The 21,089-nt window shown below is 41.5% G+C and overlaps 1 protein-coding gene across 2 annotated transcripts in view; it reads right to left on the minus strand.

Annotated features, from left to right (window-relative positions):
• Positions 1-21,089, minus strand: part of LOC139480567 (microtubule-associated protein futsch-like) — a 190,378-nt gene that overhangs the window by 158,814 nt on the left and 10,475 nt on the right. For both annotated transcript variants that reach the window (XM_071263709.1, XM_071263708.1), the window contains exons 2-3: positions 4,976-5,059; positions 1,994-2,057 (exon numbers count right to left, since the gene is read on the minus strand). In XM_071263709.1, the coding sequence (XP_071119810.1) occupies positions 1,994-2,057; positions 4,976-5,059 (148 nt within the window). The remainder of the gene's footprint in view (positions 1-1,993; positions 2,058-4,975; positions 5,060-21,089) is intronic.

Consider the following 21,089-nt stretch of genomic DNA (forward strand, 5'->3'; position numbering starts at 1 on the left):
ATAATATTGTATCTCAATGGAGCTAGAGGTACAGATATATAATATCGTATCTCAATGGAGGTACAGATATATAATATCATATCTCAATGGAGGTACAGATATATAATATCATATCTCAGTGGAGGTACAGATATATAATATCAAATCTCAGAGGTGGTACAGACATATAATAACATATCTCAGTGGAGGTACAGATAAATAATATCGTATCTCAGTGGACGTACAGATATATAATATCATATCTCAGTCGAGGAACAGATATATAATATCAAATCTCAGAGGTGGTACAGATATATAATATCCTATCTCAGTGGAGGTACAGATATATAATATCTTATCTCACTGGAGGTACAGATATATAACATTGTATCTCAGTAGTGGTACAGATATATAATATTGTATCTCAGTGGAGGTACAGATATATAATATTGTATCTCAGTGGAGGTACAGATATATAATATCATATCTCAGAGGAGGTACAGATATATTATATCATATCTCAGTGGAGGTACAGATATATCATATCATATCTGAGTGGAGGTACAGATATATCATATCATATCTGAGTGGAGGTACAGATATATCATATCATATCTGAGTGGAGGTACAGATATATCATATCATATCTCAGTGGAAGAACAGATATATAATATCGTATCTCACTGAAGATACAGATATATAATATCGTATCTCACTGGAGGTACAGATATATAATATCATATCTCAGTGGAGGTACAGATATATAATATCGTATCTCAGTGTAGGAACAGATATATAATATCAAATCTCAGTGGAGGTACATATATATCATATCATATCTGAGTGGAGGTACAGATATATCATATCATATCTGAGTGGAGGTACAGATATATAATATCAAATCTCAGTGGAGGTACATATATGTCATATCATATCTCAGTGGAGGTACAGATATATCATATCATATCTCAGTGGAGGTACAGATATATAATATAATATCTCAGTGGAGGTACAGATATAAAATACCGTATCTCAGTGGAGGAACAGATATATAATATCGTATCTCAGTGGAGGTACAGATTATTAAAAGATAAAAAAAACCCATCAGAGATGACAAGGACATGATTCTGTCATTGAGCATAGTTGAACCAGGCAATAAAGATCAACAGATGTCATCATACAATATCACAAGCCTCCAAAAACAATAGATGACGTCATCAGAGGTTTCTAAGATCTTGTAATAAATCCCAACTTGCTTGGTGGAGCATATGTGTTCAAAGCAATGGGAGTGCAATATGACTGACCATTATTCAAATCTCATGTAAGACTTTACACTTGTCAATGGAACACATTCTCCATATCCATTCATTTCAAGGTAAATGTTTTCAAGCTTTTGTCATTTGTTTTCACTAATTCAATTTGATCAACATTTTCTTGCGATATGATTGGCTCGATTGTTTGCCTCGCACAGGTGAGACAAGCTTCCTTATTATCAACGTGCTGCAGAAGCCACACAAATTTGCTTCTCAACAAAAAATTCAAAAGATCAACAAAGTGAGATTATTGAATTAAGCCAGGTGTGAGAGCACACAGATTGTGCTTCTAGTTGAGAGTGTGATAAGCCGGTGAAGGCTGCCGCCACGGGGGGCACATGCCAGCTATGGTCACTTGTGATTCAGACATAATCACATGGAGCTGCTACTGTTTGAGAACACTGTGCAATGAATGATCAATAGACGACACACATTTCCTGGTCAGCTGAGCCCGCTGTACTAACATCAAAGAGAGGGGGATGTCAAGTACACCACTGAAACTTTCCTACCAACCTGCTCCAATTTCAGACCAACCTGGCACAGCTTCTAATCAACATGCTTCAACATCATGGACTAGCGAGGCCTTAGAGTGTCAACTGTATCTACGCTCAGAAACAAATGCATGAACACCATTAGGAAGAAATAACCTCCACTGGTCATGTTAGAATGAAGACTAGAGAAGTTATTGAATCATAACTTACCATATTTGACTCAGCACTTGTAATGGTAATCCTGATTTTAGAAACACATCCCTGGCTCTCTCAGCTGCAATATCAAAGATACATTTTATATAACTGGTGCTATTCTCATAGTTAATTTGAGGCAAAATTCAGGTGAAATGCTCTTACTGGTATGAATTGATAGGTACCTTTAGTGGTTTAGTGGTTAAGCGTCCGCCAGGAGAGCTGAAGGTCCGGGTTTCGATCCCCGGACGCGTCTTACCAAAAGCGTTAAAAGATGGTACTTGTTGTTACCCTGTCTGGCACTCGGCATTAAGGGGCTAAAACAAGGACTGGTCAGCTCGGAGTCAGTATACTGTGTCTGAGTGGGGTATTCATATTAAACTGTGGCATGGTATCTCAGTGGGCTAGCACTATATAATTCGGCATCAGTCCGAACTAGTACATAGCAGGCACAAAAACACACATGTGCATGCACATCGCTATATAAGTGCAATAATCTTGGATGCATCTATTAACCCCATTTCTCCTCACCATAGAGAATTTCATTTTTTAAAGATAAATTTTAACAAGTTTCTAGACCACAATTACTAGTGATAGATGACAAAAAAAGTCAGGTATTTGGAAACATAAGTATTTGTTTTTGTTTTTGCCAACATAAAAAGCTCAAAATCAGACAAACTAATGCAAATGCTATAAATGTATAACTTGGAACATGCTTTTTAGATTTTGAAATCCATGGAGGCAAGTCTGGAGACATTTTGACGTAATTACACAGTTAAATTATGTGAGCAGTGCTTGAAAGGAAAACTTGGTGTTGTGTTTACAATTTGTCAGGAAAAGAAGCCAGTACTTAGAAGATGTTTCAATGGAAAAAAGGTCAATTTACTGTACACAATACCAGTCAGGTTGAACAATTATTCAACTAGCAGTTCTTCTATTTTCTATTTATATTGACATAAATAATTATAATTCATTCCACAAAAAAACATGCAGATCCAGCAGACCCTGAGTAAACAATGTAACATGCAATGAATATATAACCATGAAGTGAATTTATCTGAATGAAACTATTGCTGATAGCTTATCTCAGTCCAAGAGATATATTATTGATTATTAATTATCCGCATATTCATGATGGCAATATGTCGTGCTGACATTGACAGCAATGTACAAGTATAGGATGGAGGAAACAGCTGTTACAGCATACCTCGTCACTCACTCGACCCCGACAGTCAGTGTCAATCATTATATAATATACACACAGCTACTTAGTGATACTAAGGCTACAACACATTCTGGGAAGGTCTACATGGTAGTGTTGAGGTAGTTTCTTAGACTGAAGACCTCGGTGCTCAGTCAGGGCCCACTACCTGATGTTCTGGGAAGGTCTACATGGTGGTGTTGAGGTAGTTTCTTAGACTAAAAACCTCGGTGCTCAGTCAGGGCCCACTACCTGATGTTCTGGAAAGGTCTACATGGTAGTGTTGAGGTAGTTTCTTAGACTGAAGACCTCGGTGCTCAGTCAGGGCCCACTACCTGATGTTCTGGAAAGGTCTACATGGTGGTGTTGAGGTAGTTTCTTAGACTGAAGACCTCGGTGCTCAGACAGGGCCCACTACCTGATGTTCTGGAAAGGTCTACATGGTAGTGTTGAGGTAGTTTCTTAGACTGAAGACCTCGGTGCTCAGTCAGGGCCCACTACCTGATGTTCTGGAAAGGTCTACATGGTGGTGTTGAGGTAGTTTCTTAGACTGAAGACCTCGGTGCTCAGACAGGGCCCACTACCTGATGTTCTGGAAAGGTCTACATGGTAGTGTTGAGGTAGTTTCTTAGACTGAAGACCTCAGTGCTCAGACAGGGCCCACTACCTGATGTTCTGGAAAGGTCTACATGGTAGTGTTGAGGTAGTTTCTTAGACTGAAGACCTCAGTGCTCAGACTGGGGTCCACAACCAAATGATTTTGGAGTGTTGAGGTACATAGTACTCAGACAACCATCCTTGAAGACAGAGGTGACCAGACAGGCCCACTTGTATCTAAACAGCACTGCTTGCCACCTCTATGAACCCCCATGAATAGTTATATCAGAGCATGTCAGCTAAAAGTGGGAGGGTGTCAATGGTGTTTACACTTTCATGAAACACTGACTGATGCTGACAGACCACAACACTGCCTGATGCTGACAGACCACAACACTGCCTGATGCTGACAGACCACAACACTGCCTGATGCTGACAGACCACAACACTGCTTGATGCTGACAGACCACAACACTGCCTGATGCTGACAGATAACGACACTGCCTGATGCTGACAGACCACAACACTGCCTGATGCTGACAGATAACGACACTGCCTGATGCTGACAGATAACGACACTGCCTGATGCTGTTTAGTATCAGAGTCTGTCTGTCATAGTATGGACTATTATCAGCTGAGCATAGACCGAACAGAGGGGTTTAGACTTGCGCCGTAAGTCGCACACTGTAAAAGCTGTCTATTGGCAGGCTGAGAGATTATTCACATCAGAATGATACACCTGGGTAGATGTGTTGTACAGTGGCCTACATTTGGGGACAGTGGGATGTGGGATATGGTGTGGGTGGTGGTGATGGTGTTGGTGTAGGTGGGTGAATGGGGGTGGGGGAGAATATCAAAAACCAACAAATTCAGGTACATGGCTAATGGAGTGAGTGAGTGAGTTGGGTTTAATGTCACTTTGAACAGTTTTTCAGTCATATCTTGGCATGTCAGCTTAATGTGGGAGGAAAGCTTAAAGTGATGCAGGGCTTAAAGTTTACAACTTTTGGTGAAACCAACAAGCACATGTATGGTGCTGACAAACATAGAAACATTATCGGGGAGAACAGGGATTCAAACCCATGATCACTGGTTTCTGACCAACCCAAGGAAAGCAACTCTGCCTTAGACGACTGGTCCACCTGTGCCTAATGGACAATGTTAACATGTCATGTGCGTGAAGTGTAAGAGCAGGAACATACCTGTCAGGTACCCATCCAGGGGTCCCTGGCTGTAGAACAGTGTTTCATGTTGGATGCGTTCTTCTGGTGTGATCTTCGACCACTCTGCAACAGGGAAAAACAGGGTAAAAAGTGCAAACCGAGCAATCAGTGATGTTCATGTTTTGAACTATCAGGATACATTTCAGAGCTTCAGATTTACAAACTTTCTCATGGGTGAATATTGGTGAAAACAACAGATCAGTGAACTCATCATATAGATGAGTAATAATGGTGCCAGAGGACGACATATTTTGTCAGGGGTCACTGACCCAGACCCCTTTCAATCTGAATCTCTGATAACTTATTAAATGTTGGTTATTCTGAATCCACGTTACCTGATGGACATAACATGCCACAGACCGAGAGATTGAAGAACCCAATTTCAAGTATTCTGGTATCTCTATACTCTGCCTCAATCAGTTATCAATCATAGTGTTTTCTGTTTAAACGTACTGCCACACATACATTGAATAGTCAAGGAACTGCAACATGACATTCTGTGTCATACATTTGCTAATATCATTATTCCAACAGACTGTGGTTTAAAAGAAAACACCTTCCCATAAATAATTGCCTCTGCCATAATGCGCCTGATAAATCTGGCTGAGCAGTTTTAATCAGAGGTTATTATCATGTTTCACCAATAGGGTATTTCTGCAGTCATATATACCAACATATATATTACAGTCAATGAGTAAAATGATTGAATTATCACTTAGACAATTTACGAAATGACAATATATTTAGGTTGTTTTACAATTCATCTACCATTTATTATATCATAACAAATTCCAACATTTCATGCTGAAAATGATAGGATATATAAAAAATATATAACGTCAATAATTATTTAATTTTTGGGTTTCTAGGTCTAGCATAATTAGTCTAATGTGATGTTTTTAAGCCCTTTGAACTTCTTAAAAGAAGATTATAAATTGACTAAAATATTTCGTCATTTTACACACTGACACATTAACTGAGTTTACACATTGGCTGTAACATATACCTATCTTGGTTATTCTGAGATCTGATGATCCTCTGGGATCAAAAGTTCCCCTCAAGAGGGTCTTTGAAGTTTATGTCATCACAGTCACAAAGAAATTCATTCATGTTTATCAGAGTTTCTCCTGAACAAGCTGACAATTGCCACACAATACAAGCTGTGATGGGTATCAAAGAATGCAATGCACAAACCACAAGAAAATCTATGTGCTCTCTTATTTTTATCAATCTTTGCTAATTCCTACAGTTCTATATTTAGTACCTCAGCTAATATTTTCAGCCCCCTTTGATTGAAATAAAGTCCATCTTGAAGCCTCACAATCAAGGATCAAAGAAATCTCTATAGTGAAATGTACGATGTCTATAGCAATATTGACAAGCACCTGCTTCAGTAAGACATGACACTGCCCTGTTTAAAGATGATGTACTTGAAATACCCAACACAATAACAATTGTAGGTTGCTTCGACAAACATCATTTTCTATATACATCTATTGTGCTCAGTCAAGTTTGTTATCAAGATGGTTGTTCATGCTCTGGTGATTTTAACAAAAGAAATGTATGTGAGAGATTTTTAAAAAGGGTGCTATGAATGAATGCCTTGCATACTAGGGACATTCTACAAAGCTGCCCTGTGGGGGTGCCTTTACAAGCATGATGGGTAGGATGTGGAGTGATATCTGGGTTATATGTATATATACACCACATACACAATAACACAGGTTATGGGTCAAGCGAGGGAAAATAATTCATTTTTTTACATTCAAGGAAGTCTATTCACATTTGATTAAATACATATATATGTCAAATATCATTTTGTCATCATATATCGAAATTACTAAATTACCTTAACTGTTAATATTTATTGATGATGTTTACTTAAAAATGAGGATTTCTGAGGATAAAAGGAACTCATTCATTCAGTGTTACTCTATACATTCTTGAGTACACACGCAGTGTAGAAAAGATTCCCAGAATTCTTGACATCAATGTCTTGCATAAGCAAGTTGACGAAAATTGAAGCGCTTACAATGTATTCACCAGTGTATTCATGTACCCCAGGTAAGTATAGGCTCATAATATCAACCACCAGGTGTGCCTGAATCAGACTGGATCTTCAGTCATTATACTGGTGGTATGTTACTGACTAGAGCATGAAATAAAATCCCCTCACTCACTTTGTGAACAAAAACACACTTAAATGACATTTTCAACTCATTTGAAATTTTTACATTACCATGACTACCAGTAAACCAATATGTCCCCTTTACATCAATAACATCATTAATTGTATTAGTTCGTAGTTTACCATCACGCTCGTAAACATGATAAATACTCCAGATATTTTCCCTTTACATCAATAACATCATTAATTGTGTTTGTTTGTCGTTTAACATTACACTCAGAAATACTCAAGATATTTCCCTTTACATCAACATCATTAATTGTGTTTGTTTGTAGTTTAACTTCACACTCAGAAATACTCCAGATATATGATGTCAGCCTGTAAATCTAGTCTGAACCAGAAAGACCTGTGAACCAGAATCAACCAAGTCACCAAGCCTGACAAACCCAATCAATTTAGTCTCCTTGTTCAACATAACATACCAGTAGGTTGCTGGGGACCTGTTCTAACCCTGATGACAACACCCACTGCGATTCCTTGTCATCAAAGTGGGCCATGGTCAGAAAAGGGTATTGATCATGTTGATGTTGGGGTTGTGCAGGTGCAGGTGCTGCCCAGCTCCTCCGCCTCCTGAGTGCCCACTCAGTTCCCCTGTCTACAACTGTAGGTAAACATGGACGTTCAGTTATGGTAGGCTACCTCAGAGGTCTACTGAGGAGTGCATCTGTCTGTCTGGAGAATGCATGGTCGGTGCTTCGATCCTCAGCGCCACCATATCAGAAAGACATTAAAAGACGGAACTCGGAATGAAGAGGATAAAACAAGCACTGGACGTTTCTGAGTCAGTATACTGTGTCTGACGGGGGTATCCATATTATCATGTAGCATGTATCTCAGTGGGCTGGTGTATAATTCTGGTGTAAGTCTGGACAAGTACAAGCAGCCACACACACACTCACACACAGGTGAATGCACATTGTTACATAAGTGCAATAATCTTGAACATGTTGAATGCCATGCTAAACCCCATTTCATTTCACCTCACCTAACCTAAACTCACCGCACCTCATTAGCTATGGGAAATGAGTTTCTTTCCATACTTTCCCTGTTCTGGGGTTCTCTGTTCTGACAAAGTAAACTCAGTCATTGTAAAATGATGAACAGTATCTTTTCTGTCTGAGAGGCCAATGTTTCAGTGGGGCATCATCACATATATGACATGGATTAAAAGGAAGGAACTCTGTGGCCAGAAGAATATTTCAGTGGGACATCATCACATATATCACAAGGAATAACAGGAAGTACCTCTGTGGTGAGAATAATGTTTCAGTAGAGCATCATCACATATATCACATGGATTAAAAAGAAGGACCTCTGTGGTCAGAAGAATGTTTCAGTGAGGGATCATCACAGATATCACATGGATTGGGAGGAAGTACCTCTGTGCTCAGAATAATGTTTCAGTGAGGGATCATCACAGATATCACATGAAATGGAAGGACCTCTGTGGCCAGAATAATGTTTCAGTTGGACATCATCACATTTATCACAAGGACTAAGAAGAAGGACCTCTGTGGTCAGAATAATGTTTCAGTGGGACATCATCACATATATGACATGGATTGGAAGGAAATACTTCTGTGGTGAGAATAATGTTTCAGTAGGGCATCATCACATATATCACATGGATTAAAAAGAAGGACCTCTGTGGTCAGAAGAATGTTTCAGTGAGGGATCATCACAGATATCACATGGATTGGGAGGAAGTACCTCTGTGCTCAGAATAATGTTTCAGTGAGGGATCATCACAGATATCACATGAAATGGAAGGACCTCTGTGGCCAGAATAATGTTTCAGTTGGACATCATCACATTTATCACAAGGACTAAAAAGAAGGACCTCTGTGGTCAGAATAATGTTTCAGTGGGGCATCATCACATATATGACATGGATTGGAAGGAAGGACCTCTGTGGTCAGAAGAATGTTTCAGTGAGGGATTGTCACAGATATCACATGAAATGAGAAGAAGGACCTCTGTGGTCAGAATAATGTTTCAGTGGGGCATCATCACATAGATGACATGGATTGGAAGGAGGGACCTCTGTGGTCAGAAGAATGTTTCAGTAGGACATCATCACATATATCACATGGATTGAAGGAAGGACTGCTGTGGTCGGAATAAAGTTTCAGTGGGGCATCGTCACATATGTCACATGGATTGGAAGGAAGGACCGCTGTGGTCAGAATAATGTTTCAGTGGGGCATGATTTCACATATATGACATGGATTGGAAGGAAGGACTTCACTGGTGAGAATATATATTTCAAGGGGATACTTTAAAGATGTCACAAGGTTGTACGTCACATGATATAAAGCATAGCTGGCAATGAAATCTCAGCTGACAGTTTAGCATGAGAAGCTATTTCTGGGTCTGTGCGTGGAATGTTGCTGGGCTTCTGTACTAATAAAACAGACAATAAATACAGCCCTTACCATGCTTACTCATGAATGAATTACCTTCTTTATATTTTATGCCACCATTATTCAGCTATCAATCTGTCAAATGAGATTTGCTACAGTGTTGTTATATTACATTGATTTTGTATTCCTGACATTTTTTTCAGGAAAGAAAGATGTCAATTTTGATTGTGTTTATTTCTACCTACAAATTCCTTCATTGCACAATTGTTTAACAATCGTTTAAACAAGCTGACGTTCATGATATAGTATTCATGACATCATTGCTGCGACTATTGATGAGAAGTGAATACATGAACAACTACCAGTTGTTTGTATGGTTCATTAACTATCAAAGGTTATAAGGAAAAGATAGAATGTGGTTCTTATGTTTTCACTGCTGTATCGGCCATACACAAAACAGAGTCTTGAACAAATCTAGATGGCATCATCCGCTTCAGCTTCATTGGTCAGGTTGTCGAGAGCAGCCCATGTTCAGTCAGGTATGTTAAGGAGAGTGAGTAGTGAGTAGTTTAATCATCAACAACAGATTTCAAATGCTTGTTTGAAAAACTAGAGAGATGAAAGATCTCCTTGCTTTAGCACATTGACTTTCTATCCTTCAAATATTTGAAAGGCTAGACAACCTCAGGGTGTTCCATGCTGATCTGAAGCAAATTCTTTTTGCTTTGTGGAATTCAGGTGGAATATTATACAGCTCACTCCCTCCACCTGTATTCTATAAATCTATGGAAAATGTGCCTCGTAAAGGTCTAAATACATGAGAAACCCACAACCAACTCCCTACAGCTTGTGTCCTAACACAGTACATGCCTGAATAAATCGCCTTGTCAACAGTGATGAATCCCTGATCCAGTCTAATAATCCCCAGTCAATATGCCATATCCTATAACTGTGTAAAAGGCGTGTAGATCAGATCCGTTAAGAAGTTAGTTTGAGTTTGCTGTAATCTAAATTTATCTAAGAGTGTTATGTGACTCTCAGGAAGATAAAGTCCAAACTATCTGGGGTTTCATTTACCCAAAGGAAGAGTACAAAGAGACTGTGGAAATGTCATTGATGTTGGTAAATTGGGAATGCTTCAAAATGGTGTGGAATGTGAATCCTATTACAAGTATATTTTTTCTAACTGGAGTAAGTCAAAGTGACATTTTAGCTCATATCATTTTATCAGCTTATTGTCTCAAGTTATGTCATTTACTTACAAATATGGCAGAGAAAAATATAGTAAGTAAGAGTAACAATAGACATGATAGATAATCAACATTGGCAATTATTCTAATGATTTCTGGTAAACCAATGCACAGTTATTTCAAAATAGCTTTTTAATCATAATATGAACTGGACATTATTCCTAATAACAATACATAATTGAAATGAAAACTCACATTATTCAGCTCTAGTCATTCTAATAGTAAAATTGTAGAGATAAGAGAAAGCATCAGGCAGCATATATGGCTAGGTCACCGAGTTTATTCCTGAGCTACGTAGAACACTCTAATGTGATTAGTATCAATATTGAGTATTTGTTTAGTATATATATAGTGGGGGCGTATGCAAACAATCGGTCATCATATGTTGTCTTCACTGACACATGTCATTCAAAACAGCAACATCAGATCAGTTCAACTTTCTTCCTCCTGTTAATATATTAGCTAAGATTTGTGGTATAATAAAGTATATCATGATACATACTTAATAAGCTCTAGAGAAAGATTCCAGTGGAAATAGCCAACTTAATGACTTTATGTGACAAATGGAAAACAATGAAAAATCTTTATATTAAGGCCAAAACTATTGAATTTCTTATTTCACATTTTCTTGGTAATATGCCAAGGCAAGAGGTAAAATGGAAAAAAATATAAATGTCATTGATAAAATAATGTCAAAATTTATCATAATTATCTAAAGCCAGTACGTTAAAAAGTAGCTCCAAATATCTACTTCTTTTTTTTACATTATTATATATATCTTACAGTAGGCTCATCTCCAACACAAGTACATAAATGATCCAGCCTGAATTAGATTTTGCTTATCATCACATGTTTGGATGTTAAAATAAATGCCAAGATATTGCTGCAGTTACATCAAAGGTGACTGGACAATTCTTGATGCTGTCTGAAATGACTGTCAATAAACCTCATTCTTGATCTATATCATTTAGTCATAAGGAGCCCCCACCCACATAGGTACATTTCAGCAATACTGTAGACGCTTGACAGCCACTGAAATGTCCGCTCCCTCCGTTGTTATCAACACAACAAGACACCTACATGAATGGAACATATAATAGTTTTTTCACAGTGGAATGTTTGTAGGCCCACATGGACTTAAGAAAAGACTCCTGAAACATTATGAACCAACTGTGGACTGGCTTGGAACAAATTGAAAGCGATTATTCTTGTGGGTGATGGTCGAAAATGTTGTGATGTGTGTTTACTTTTCAGTATAATAACCCAGATGGACGATGAAAGCAAAATGAGTCGGTATCTTGTTCATTCAGATAGGCTATATATAACATTATGTATAAGAAATAGGTGTGGTTTTATGCTGCGTGAAAATATGTCAATATGTATGGAGGCAGTCTAAGGTCTCTGATGAAGGGAAGACTGAGACTCTGACACAGATTGTGAGGTAGATTGACACTGAGTAAATTACTTTAATTACTTTGATAATTACATATCCAGTTAAAGACTTCATCCCCATACCAAACATGGCTTTTTAAAGATCTCTATGAAGAGAATAGGGAAGAGAGGTCACCCTTGAGGGACCCCTGTTTTACTTCACTGTTCTGCTACCACACTGTGTGGCTTTTACTGAGGCTTGACTTTAGTAATGACATTAATGCTCACATTTAATTCCCTACGATCAAAGGTTGAAGTAAACAACAACGTCCAGTGTCACTAGCCCCACTTCACCACCACCTGTGCTCATGTTGTGTAACAGTTACACCTCACACTGACAGCTACATACACAGCCTGACAGAACTCAGTGGTACACAGGAACACTCTCACTCCTGCTCCTGTCTGGGGTGCTCATCTATCAGTTACACCTCACACTGACAGCTACATACATGGCCTGACAGAACTCAGTGGTACACAGGAACACTCTCACTCCTGCTCCTGTCTGGGGTGCTCATCTATCAGTTACACCTCACACAGACAGCTACATACACAGCCTGACAGAGGAACCCTCTCACTCCTGCTCCTGTCTGGGGTGCTCATCTATCAGTTACACCTCACACTGACAGCTACATACATGGCCTGACAGAACTCAGTGGTACACAGGAACACTCTCACTCCTGCTCCTGTCTGGGGTGCTCATCTATCAGTTACACCTCACACTGACAGCTACATACACTGCCTGACAGAACTCAGTGGTACACAGGAACACTCTCACTCCTGCTCCTGTCTGGGGTGCTCATCTATCAGTTACACCTCACACAGACAGCTACATACATGGCCTGACAGAACTCACTGATACACAGGAACCCTCTCACTCCTGCTCCTGTCTGGGGTGCTCATCTATCAGTTACACCTCACACTGACAGCTACATACATGGCCTGACAGAACTCACTGATACACAGGAACACTCTCACTCCTGCTCCTGTCTGGGGTGCTCATCTATCAGTTACACCTCACACTGACAGCTACATACATGGCCTGACAGAACTCACTGATACACAGGAACACTCTCACTCCTGCTCCTGTCTGGGGTGCTCATCTATCAGTTATACTTCACACAGACAGCTACATACACAGCCTGACAGAACTCTCTGATACACAGGAACACTCTCACTCCTGCTCCTGTCTGGGGTGCTCATCTATCAGTTACACCTCACACAGACAGCTACATACATGGCCTGACAGAACTCACTGATACACAGGAACACTCTCACTCCTGCTCCTGTCTGGGGTGCTCATCTATCAGTTACACCTCACACAGACAGCTACATACATGGCCTGACAGAACTCACTGATACACAGGAACACTCTCACTCCTGCTCCTGTCTGGGGTGCTCATCTATCAGTTACACCTCACACTGACAGCTACATACATGGCCTGACAGAACTCACTGATACACAGGAACACTCTCACTCCTGCTCCTGTCTGGGGTGCTCATCTATCAGTTATACTTCACACAGATAGCTACATACACAGCCTGACAGAACTCTCTGGTACACAGGAACACTCTCACTCCTGCTCCTGTCTGGGGTGCTCATCTATAAGTTACACCTCACACAGACAGCTACATACATGGCCTGACAGAACTCACTGTTACACAGGAACACTCTCACTCCTGCTCCTGTCTGGGGTGCTCATCTATCAGTTACACCTCACACTGACAGCTACATACATGGCCTGACAGAACTCACTGATACACAGGAACACTCTCACTCCTGCTCCTGTCTGGGGTGCTCATCTATCAGTTATACTTCACACAGACAGCTACATACATGGCCTGACAGAACTCACTGATACACAGGAACACTCTCACTCCTGCTCCTGTCTGGGGTGCTCACCTATCAGTTACACCTCACACAGACAGTTACATATACAGCCTGACAGAACTCACTGATACACAGGAACACTCTCACTCCTGCTCCTGTCTGGGGTGCTCATCTATCAGTTACACCTCACACAGACAGCTACACACACAGCCTGACAGAACTCACTGATACACAGGAACACTCTCACTCCTGCTCCTGTCTGGGGTGCTCATCTATCAGTTACACCTCACACAGATAGCTACATACACAGCCTGACAGAACTCACTGTTACACAGGAACACTCTAACTCCTGCTCCTGTCTGGGGTGCTCATCTATAAGTTACACCTCACACAGACAGCTACATACATGGCCTGACAGAACTCACTGTTACACAGGAACACTCTCACTCCTGCTCCTGTCTGGGGTGCTCATCTATAAGTTACACCTCACACAGACAGCTACATACATGGCCTGACAGAACTCACTGTTACACAGGAACACTCTCACTCCTGCTCCTGTCTGGGGTGCTCATCTATCAGTTACACCTCACACAGACAGCTACATACATGGCCTGACAGAACTCACTGATACACAGGAACACTCTCACTCCTGCTCTTGTCTGGGGTGCTCATCTATCAGTTACACCTCACACAGACAGCTACATACATGGCCTGACAGAACTCACTGATACACAGGAACACTCTCACTCCTGCTCCTGTCTGGGGTGCTCACCTATCAGTTACACCTCACACAGACAGCTACATACATGGCCTGACAGAACTCACTGATACACAGGAACACTCTCACTCCTGCTCCTGTCTGGGGTGCTCATCTATAAGTTACACCTCACACAGACAGCTACATACATGGCCTGACAGAACTCACTGTTAAACAGGAACACTCTCACTCCTGCTCCTGTCTGGGGTGCTCATCTATCAGTTACACCTCACACTGACAGCTACATACATGGCCTGACAGAACTCACTGATACACAGGAACACTCTCACTCCTGCTCCTGTCTGGGGTGCTCATCTATCAGTTATACTTCACACAGACAGCTACATACATGGCCTGACAGAACTCACTGATACACAGGAACACTCTCACTCCTGCTCCTGTCTGGGGTGCTCACCTATCAGTTACACCTCACACAGACAGTTACATATACAGCCTGACAGAACTCACTGATACACAGGAACACTCTCACTCCTGCTCCTGTCTGGGGTGCTCATCTATCAGTTACACCTCACACAGACAGCTACACACACAGCCTGACAGAACTCACTGATACACAGGAACACTCTCACTCCTGCTCCTGTCTGGGGTGCTCATCTATCAGTTACACCTCACACAGATAGCTACATACACAGCCTGACAGAACTCACTGTTACACAGGAACACTCTAACTCCTGCTCCTGTCTGGGGTGCTCATCTATAAGTTACACCTCACACAGACAGCTACATACATGGCCTGACAGAACTCACTGTTACACAGGAACACTCTCACTCCTGCTCCTGTCTGGGGTGCTCATCTATAAGTTACACCTCACACAGACAGCTACATACATGGCCTGACAGAACTCACTGTTACACAGGAACACTCTCACTCCTGCTCCTGTCTGGGGTGCTCATCTATCAGTTACACCTCACACAGACAGCTACATACATGGCCTGACAGAACTCACTGATACACAGGAACACTCTCACTCCTGCTCTTGTCTGGGGTGCTCATCTATCAGTTACACCTCACACAGACAGCTACATACATGGCCTGACAGAACTCACTGATACACAGGAACACTCTCACTCCTGCTCCTGTCTGGGGTGCTCACCTATCAGTTACACCTCACACAGACAGCTACATACATGGCCTGACAGAACTCACTGATACACAGGAACACTCTCACTCCTGCTCCTGTCTGGGGTGCTCATCTATCAGTTACACCTCACACAGATAGCTACATACACAGCCTGACAGAACTCTCTGGTACACAGGAACACTCTCACTCCTGCTCCTGTCTGGGGTGCTCATCTATAAGTTACACCTCACACAGACAGCTACATACATGGCCTGACAGAACTCACTGTTACACAGGAACACTCTAACTCCTGCTCCTGTCTGGGGTGCTCATCTATAAGTTACACCTCACACAGACAGCTACATACATGGCCTGACAGAACTCACTGTTACACAGGAACACTCTCACTCCTGCTCCTGTCTGGGGTGCTCATCTATAAGTTACACCTCACACAGACAGCTACATACATGGCCTGACAGAACTCACTGTTACACAGGAACACTCTCACTCCTGCTCCTGTCTGGGGTGCTCATCTATCAGTTACACCTCACACAGACAGCTACATACACTGCCTGACAGAACTCAGTGGTACACAGGTACACCTGCTCACACCCTGGGGACTCCAGTGTCAGTAGCTTAAGACTGTACAATGGTAAACATTATATGCTGTAATGTCTTTACTGTAGGCAGTTACACTTTTTACTATTCCTGATAATGTTATTTACTATCAATGCTTGCTATGTGGAGAACGGCAAATGCATTACTTCTATGAAACACTCTCTCCTTCATGTCATCAGCTTCAATATGACATAAGCACATGTATGTTTCCCAGTCACTTAATACAACCTATTCTGAATATTCACTCTTCTTCTTGTATCTAATGGTCATTCACTGATCCTACCCTAGCCTCCAGCCACTTCTGTCCCAACCCCAACTCCTGATCATCTGCCATACCAGTCAACACTGGTCCGAAACCTAGCCCCAACCCTTACCCTCCCAACCCTCTTTCTGTGTCTGTTCCACCCTCTTCCTCACCGTCCTGTACCATACCTCAACACTGGCCCTACATTCTCACAACCCCAACCCCCTCTACCACTGGCCCTACACCCAGCCCCACCCTAAATCCCCACAGCCACAACCCCCTCTTCCACTTGCCAAACACTCAGCCGCACCCTACATCCCCACAACCACGACTCCTACAGCCCTATCCTACACCCCCACAGCCCCACTCTACATCCTCACAGCCACCACCACAACCCAACTCTACATCCCCACACCCCCACAGCCCCACTCTACATCCCCACAGCCAACACTCCCACAGCCCTACCATACACCCCCACAGCCCCACCCTACACCCCCACTCTACACTCCCACAACCCTACCCTACACCCCCACAGCCCCACCCTACACTCCCACAGCCCCACCCTACACCCCCACTCTACACCCCCACAACCCTACCCTACACCCCCACAGCCCCACCCTACACTCCCACAGCCCTACCCTACACCCCCACAGCCACAACCCCACCCTACACTCCCATAGCCCTACCCTACATCCCCACCCAACACCCCAAAAAAGCCCCACCCTACACCCCCACAGCCCCACCCTACATCCCCACAGCCTCACCCTACACTCCCACAGCCCCACCCTACATCCCCACAGCCCCACCCTACATCCCCACAGCCCCACCCTACACTCCCACAGCCTCACCCTACACCCCCACCATACACCCCCACAGCCCTACCCTACACCCCCACAGCCCCACACTACATCCCCACAGCCCCACACTACATCCCCACAGCCCCACCCTACACCCCCACAGCCCCACACTACATCCCCACAGCCCCACCCTACATCCTCAACAGCCACCACTCCATCTTCCACTGGCCCTACACCTAGCTCCACCCACCATCCCCACCCTACATCCCCATGGCCCCCGACCCCTTCTACTACTGGCCCTACATCCCCACAGCCCCACCCTACATCCCCACAGCCACCACCCCCTCTTCCACTGGCCCTACACCTAGCTCCACCCACCATCCCCACCCTACATCCGCATGGCCCCAACCCCTTCTACTACTGGCCCTACATCCAGCCCCACCCTACATCCCCACAGCCCCACCCTACATCCCCACAGCCACCACTGCCTGTGCCACTGGCCCTACACCTAGCCCCACCCTCCTTGGTTGCCACTGGTCAACACTGACCCCTCGGACATGTGGACACAGCCAGGGTTACAAACAAGGGCCCTGCCAAACATCGGCCTGTCACATCCCTGTGTGTGCAAACCAAGGTAAGAAAACAAAGTAACCTTTAACAATTGTTCCGAGTCTAATCTCAAACACAGTAAGGTCCTTTAAAACTGGCCATCTTGTTTAAAACACCAACTGTGTGAATTGTCATTACCAGAGCACACCACAGACACCAGGGATATCACACACCAATCAACGGGCTGACTCATCATCCAATGTTTAGTCCAATCTGTCTCTGCATCTCTGCCCTGTTCGCATCATAATGGTTGTAATGAAATGGGTAATTCTATCTACATCATCTACACAACAAAAGAAACATTCATGAAAAAAAAAATGATTCTAAATTAACAAAGGGAAACACAAATCATGTTTCAATTGTCCAATACACCAAAATGAAAAAAAACATTTTTATGGCATAAAAAGGCGATTAAATGTTATCAAAATAGAAACATATTAACAGGAAGACAGTGAATATGACAGGTCCATTCATATTTCAGTCCATAAAAGAACAATCCATATTGACCAACATTTTTCCGATAGAGAAACATAGACAATATATACGATACATGAGTAGTAATAACAATAGCATGATATAGTGTCCTCAGTATATACACCCTACAGATCATTCTCCTCAAAATGATGTATACCATGTCACTGAATACAGGCAAATTCTTTGTGTACACCACAACTACAGTTTATCTTACTTCAGATACCATGTGTCATATCTTAGTGTCAGAAACCGAAGACAGAACAGTGTGTCTGTCATGACACATGTTTCCAAGTTTCATTTCACAAGGCACAGTATAAACAAATGGTCAACAATTGCAATGACAGATCCAATGTCACATAAATACGCACATGTGCAATAACACAGTGAGGCTTGTAAGTGTATTCTTGTCACATTGGATGAATGGGTAGTGATAAAGACTAAGTTCAGCAGGTACTTCACACAAAATTCAAAATTGAAAACCCCCAAGATATTTCAAGTTTAGAGTGAGGTTTAGAAAAAACAATTATTTGAAGTTGATCATGTGAGTTAAAGAGTGAATATTAACATTCTAGCATTGCACTATCATATTCATATGAATGCAAATGGATCTTTTCTGATATCTTAACTGTAGAAATAGCATAACACTTATGCTTATCTATTTTGATAATAATTTCAGAGTCTATCAAGGTAAATTGTATCATGTTTGGGTCTTTGAAAGGCATTTAGAAGTGATACAAATAAGGAAGAGAATACAACGTTTCGGAGTATATGATTACTCCTTCATCAGGTGAAATGAAGGAGTAAGCATATACTCCGAAATGTTGTATTCCTCATAATAAAGAAGTGGACATCCATATATTCTCTTCCTTATGTATCGTATTTGTTTTTAAATAACTGAAATAAATTTCCTCAAAACAAAGATGAATAAAGTCAAAATTTGTAATGATGGTGAAATATTCACAGCTGACATCTTATTTGCAAAACAATGACAAGCTGACAAAAATGTATTAAAACTATCTCAGCTCCAGCTTACCTCATATATTCAGAAAACATTAAGTATATCTTTACATCTATATGCATAGTCCAAATCAAATTTGCGTACCAAAATCGACATCCGGTTCATAAACAACATGGATTTCAACGTGCAGATTTCGGTCGACTGCAGGATTTGCAAAACATGTACAGCCAAAGCTGCATTGACAGATATTTTCCAAACGTTTTTATGTATTTAATGCAAGTGATATGAGTGGTGGAATCTCATTGGTGAATAGGAGGTGCATAGAAGGGCAATAGCCTGTAATAGCCACTGGAGTTGCTACAATCTGGCCTAGAAATTCCAGCCTAGTCCGGCAAGGGTTGAAACTGAACTTTTACAGTCAGTCAACTCCCTTGCCTCAGGAAGATGTACCAGTCCAGGTTATCAATATCTGTCCAGGTCAGCATAACTCTAGGTTGTCAATATTGGTCTAGGTTGTGAGTATTTCTCCAGGTTGTCAAAATCAGTCCAGGTCAATTTTTCTCTGCGCTGTCAGTTTCAGTCCAGGTTGTCAATATTGCTCTAGGTTCGGGCATAATTCAAAATATCTCTTTCAAATATTACCCAACCTGACAAATGATTATGGATGGACAGATACACATGTATGTGTGTGTACATTTTTATATACCCTAGAGAATATAGATTATTATTATTTATAGATCATTATTGTAGCTGGTGAAAAACTTTTTTCAGCCAGAGCTATTTTGCAGGGTCTGGTGGGTTACCTAAATTAATGCCTATCTTATTGTGGCTTTGGCAATATCACCATAAGCAATCGACTAACGACCCATCAGGTGAAAATCGTTCATTAGCCATGGATGAGTCAACAAGCTGTCCATTTCATGAGTTTACACCTCTGAGGGTACAGGAACATATTACACGAGCCTCCAGGCTATAGGTGTCTTAAGCTATTGATCCCCAGGGATTAGGCTTCTATTACTGTTATAGATTAATCAATCCATCAATCACATAGTATGTAAATGAAAATATTTCACATTATTGGCACATCAGACATATCTGAATAAAGGTATTGAGGAAAAGAAGTCTGAAAGAAGAAGATGGATTGACAATTATCCACAAGCAATACAGATTTCAGAAGATGAGAGTGAGAGCAGTCGTGGGATGTAGTAGCAACATTGATTGAAATGTGTCCCAAAGAACCTAAGATGGAAAAAATGTTTGCTATGCTTGATTGAAAATACTTGTATGACTTCTCAACATCTTTTTGTTTGTAGTTTGCTAAAACAATTACTTTAAGAAGGTTCCTTTAAGGAAATAAACCTTAAAACAAATTGTACGTCATTTTTTATTTATTTATTTTGCTGCCTGTCTCTTAAACTATTGAGCAGAAAACTGTAAAATAAGAGACTAACTTTGGCTTTTTTTATGAATCCACAGATTTTCTGCTGAATATTT

This window comes from Haliotis cracherodii, unplaced genomic scaffold (genome assembly GCF_022045235.1).
Source record: "Haliotis cracherodii isolate W230 unplaced genomic scaffold, xgHalCrac1.p SCAF_4, whole genome shotgun sequence".
In the NCBI taxonomy this organism is placed as follows: domain Eukaryota; kingdom Metazoa; phylum Mollusca; class Gastropoda; order Lepetellida; family Haliotidae; genus Haliotis; species Haliotis cracherodii.